The sequence below is a fragment of the Nannochloropsis gaditana genome (assembly GCF_000240725.1).
Source record: "Nannochloropsis gaditana CCMP526 unplaced genomic scaffold scaffold1020, whole genome shotgun sequence".
Lineage (NCBI taxonomy): Eukaryota > Eustigmatophyceae > Eustigmatales > Monodopsidaceae > Microchloropsis > Microchloropsis gaditana.
Genome location: NW_005802933.1, coordinates 1 through 3,053, shown reverse-complemented (window position 1 = coordinate 3,053; position 3,053 = coordinate 1). Strand labels below are relative to the sequence as shown.

Genomic DNA, 3,053 nt, shown 5'->3' with positions numbered 1-3,053 from the left:
CCGCCACTTCCCCTCCCCCCTTCCCTCCCTCCCAGCACGTGCCCTCCCCCTGCCACCAACCCCACCTTCCTCATCCTCTCGTAGTCGATGGTCCGCGCGTAGGCCGAGGCCCCCGCCACCAGCAGCTTGGGCCGGAAGAGCGCGGCGTTCTCCTCCATCTTGTCGTAGTCGATCCGGCCCGTGCGCTCGTCGAGGCGGTAGGGGAAGGTCTCGAAGAAGATGGAGACCGCGGAGATCTTCTTCGAGTCCGTCTGGTAGCCGTGCGAGAGGTGGCCCCCGTGGGGAAGGTCCAGAGCCATGATCCGGTCGTGCGGCGCCAGGACCGCCGTGTAGGCCTGGAAGTTTGCGGGCGACCCGGAGAGGGTCTGCACGTTCACGCCCCACCGAGCCGGGTCCAGATTGAAGGCGGCCAGGGCCCGCTGCTGGCACAGGGACTCAACCTTGTCGATGTTCTCGTTCCCGCCGTAGTAGCGGGCGCCAGGGTAGCCCTCCGAGTACTTGTTGGACATGACGGAGCCGAGTGCGTCGAAGACGGACCTGAGGGGAACGAGGGAAAAGGACGGGAAGAAAGGCAGGGGAGCCTTGAGCCCATGCGCGCATGTAGCCTGTGCTGGACGCTCGTCGCACTGACAGTCCTCTCCCGACCCCCCTTCGGCGTCTCCTCCCTCCTCCGCCGAGGACCCCGTCGCTCCTTACTTAGACGTGAAATTCTCCGAGGCGATGAGGACCAGAGACTCCCGCTGTCGTACTTTCTCTTGCTCAATGATGGCATGCAAGTCTGGGTCTGTCGTCTTCAGGGGTTCGTTCAGGGAGGTGGCCCAGGACTTGGTCTCCGAGGTGATGCTCCTGGAAGGGCCGGGGGAGGGGTACGGGAGGCGCATGCACAGCTTGCTGAGATACTTTCTCCACTTCGAGTTGAGGACAACTGAACGGAAGCACGGTCTTCATTTCCCCACGTGGAAACAAGTGCTGACGGGAAAGCCCCTAATTCCCGCGATATTGCTCTTGCAAAGTCACGCCACCGCCTACCCTCCTGTCGGCCCCAGAAGATCTCTCACGGGTAGCCTCCTCACCTGAGTATTGGCATGCGACGACCAAGCGCCAGTGTGTTGCTTCCACGGCGGAGAAACATGGTTGCGAGCATCTCGAGGCAAGTTCGGCTACGAGGCCTCTGACCTGATGAGTGTGCGAGGTAAGTGTTGCGGGATGAGAAGGGGCCACGACAGAGGACGTGGTGACTTGAGGGTAGAGGAGCCAGACTGACGATCAGCGGACCTCGCGGTCACGCGTGGAAATTTAAAGGACGTGAAGGAGAAGCAAAGCCCGGCAGTTGCGTGCAAGAATAGTGCAAGTACCTCCTCGGCAGCACTCTGCCATCTGACAGTCGCGTCCTCGCTCGCATCGCCCTCGAGCTCAGGATCGAGCTTGCCAACATCCTCAAGTCCGGGCTTGGGACAGGCAACCACGCCGTGAGCACGCTTTTTTGGCTAATTGTTCCTGCCACAAATACATGTGTAGAGGACATGACCAGAAGGCATAGATCGCCACCCCGTGGCTTTTTCCTGGTCGCGTTACTCGCCGCACTGGCCCCTCTTCACTGCCACCTCCTGGTGAAAGCCTTTCAACGTCCTGCAGGAAATCCCTTCTTGCCTGTTTGGCCGGAAAAGATTACTAGCCAATCTGCCTCCCAAGCGCTAAACCCTCCACTATCGCCTATCCTGTCTTCGATTCGTCGCGTGGTGCGATTGCAAGCCACGCCCGATCAAGTCAGATTGCCAGACCTGTCCCAGACGGCCTTCCCCGAGAAGGAAGACGACACGCCCTACGATTTGATCGTACTGGGTTCGGGTCCTGCGGGGGAAACAGCGGGATGCAAAGCCGCGCAGCTCGGTCAGAAAGTCGCCATCATTGAAATCAAGAAGGCATTCGGCGGGCCCACGGGCTTAACCTCGAAAGCAGTCCGAGAGGCGGCCAAGCGGATCCTGAAAACCGTCGATCAGGTGGGGGGTGACCGCATGAAACAAATTCGACGTCTCTGGAAGAAGCGTTTCCCGGCCCTAAAGTCGGAGGCGGAGGTGTACCAGGCTGCCGAAACGCGAGACCGGTTGGTCAAGAATGATTGCCATTTGTACATCGGCTCCGCCCTCCTCGTGAAGGACAGCTGGGATCCGGACAAGTAAGTGAGCCAGGTGGGGGGTAAGGCAATGACTCTATGACGGGCGTGGACACAGGGGTTCCCGACGTCTGTCTCGCGAGCTCCCGCTCATTCCGCTTCCCACGGCCTCAGCGAGGACCACGTCACAGTCAGGGTGTGTCGGCCCACGGGCTGCGTCGAGCTCCGGTCGCGCTACTTGGTCATCGCCACGGGCTCGCGGCCATCTCGGCCCAAGGTAAGGCGAGACACGGTCCCGGGCAAGCAAGAAGAGATTCAACCCCGGCAATGGCCCTCCCGGACGGTCCCGTCGCCTCACTTCCCCCTCTTCCCCCCCTCCTCTCCCGCGCCTGCCCGACCAGGAACTCCGTCCCGGCGTCCCCATCCCCTACACCTCGAGGCTCGTGATCGACGCCACCCAGATCGCCAACCTGAAGGAGCTTCCGGACTCCCTGGCCGTCATCGGCGGGGGGGTCATCTCCGTCGAGTACGCCACTGTCTTCGCCGCCATGGGCCTTCCCACCTCCCTTCTCTGCCGCGAGGAGGCCTTCCTCCCCTTCCTACCCACGGAGCTCCAGACCGCCATCAAGGCGGACATGGCCCGCAACGGGATCGAGGTCATTCATAACCCGGTCAGTCGGTTCGAGGTGGGCGAGGACAAGATGGTGCGCTTTGAGTTCGAGGGGCTCCGGGGCGGGGAGGGCGGCCCAGTGGAGGAAGACGACGGGGGCCGGCGGCAGTTGGAGGTGGGCCTGGTCCTCTACAGCGGCGGGAGGGATGCGAACAGCGAGAAGATCGGGTGCGAGGAGGTGGGGGTGGAGGTGGGGAAGTACGGGCGGATCGTGGTGGACAAGGACTTCAGGACGGGGAATCCGCGCGTATTCGCCATCGGGGACGTGAT

At 62.2% G+C, this 3,053-nt stretch overlaps 2 protein-coding genes across 2 annotated transcripts in view; one reads left to right on the top strand and one right to left on the bottom strand.

Annotated features, from left to right (window-relative positions):
• Nucleotides 1-1,182, bottom strand: part of GLYA (glycine hydroxymethyltransferase) — a 2,524-nt gene extending 1,342 nt beyond the window's left edge. Inside the window, exons 1-3 of the mRNA XM_005852667.1 lie at nucleotides 1,074-1,182; nucleotides 697-846; nucleotides 66-537 (exon numbers count right to left, since the gene is read on the bottom strand). Coding sequence (XP_005852729.1) covers nucleotides 66-537; nucleotides 697-846; nucleotides 1,074-1,144 — 693 coding nt within the window. The 5' untranslated portion in view covers nucleotides 1,145-1,182. The remainder of the gene's footprint in view (nucleotides 1-65; nucleotides 538-696; nucleotides 847-1,073) is intronic.
• Nucleotides 1,183-1,523: 341 nt separating this feature from the next.
• On the top strand, nucleotides 1,524-3,053 carry NGA_0688410 (soluble pyridine nucleotide transhydrogenase; the record flags this gene model as incomplete). The annotated part of the gene is made up of 4 exons (XM_005852669.2): nucleotides 1,524-1,610; nucleotides 1,668-2,176; nucleotides 2,288-2,390; nucleotides 2,515-3,053. Coding segments are annotated over 4 exons (1,238 nt in total), but the record flags the coding sequence as incomplete, so codon positions are not given.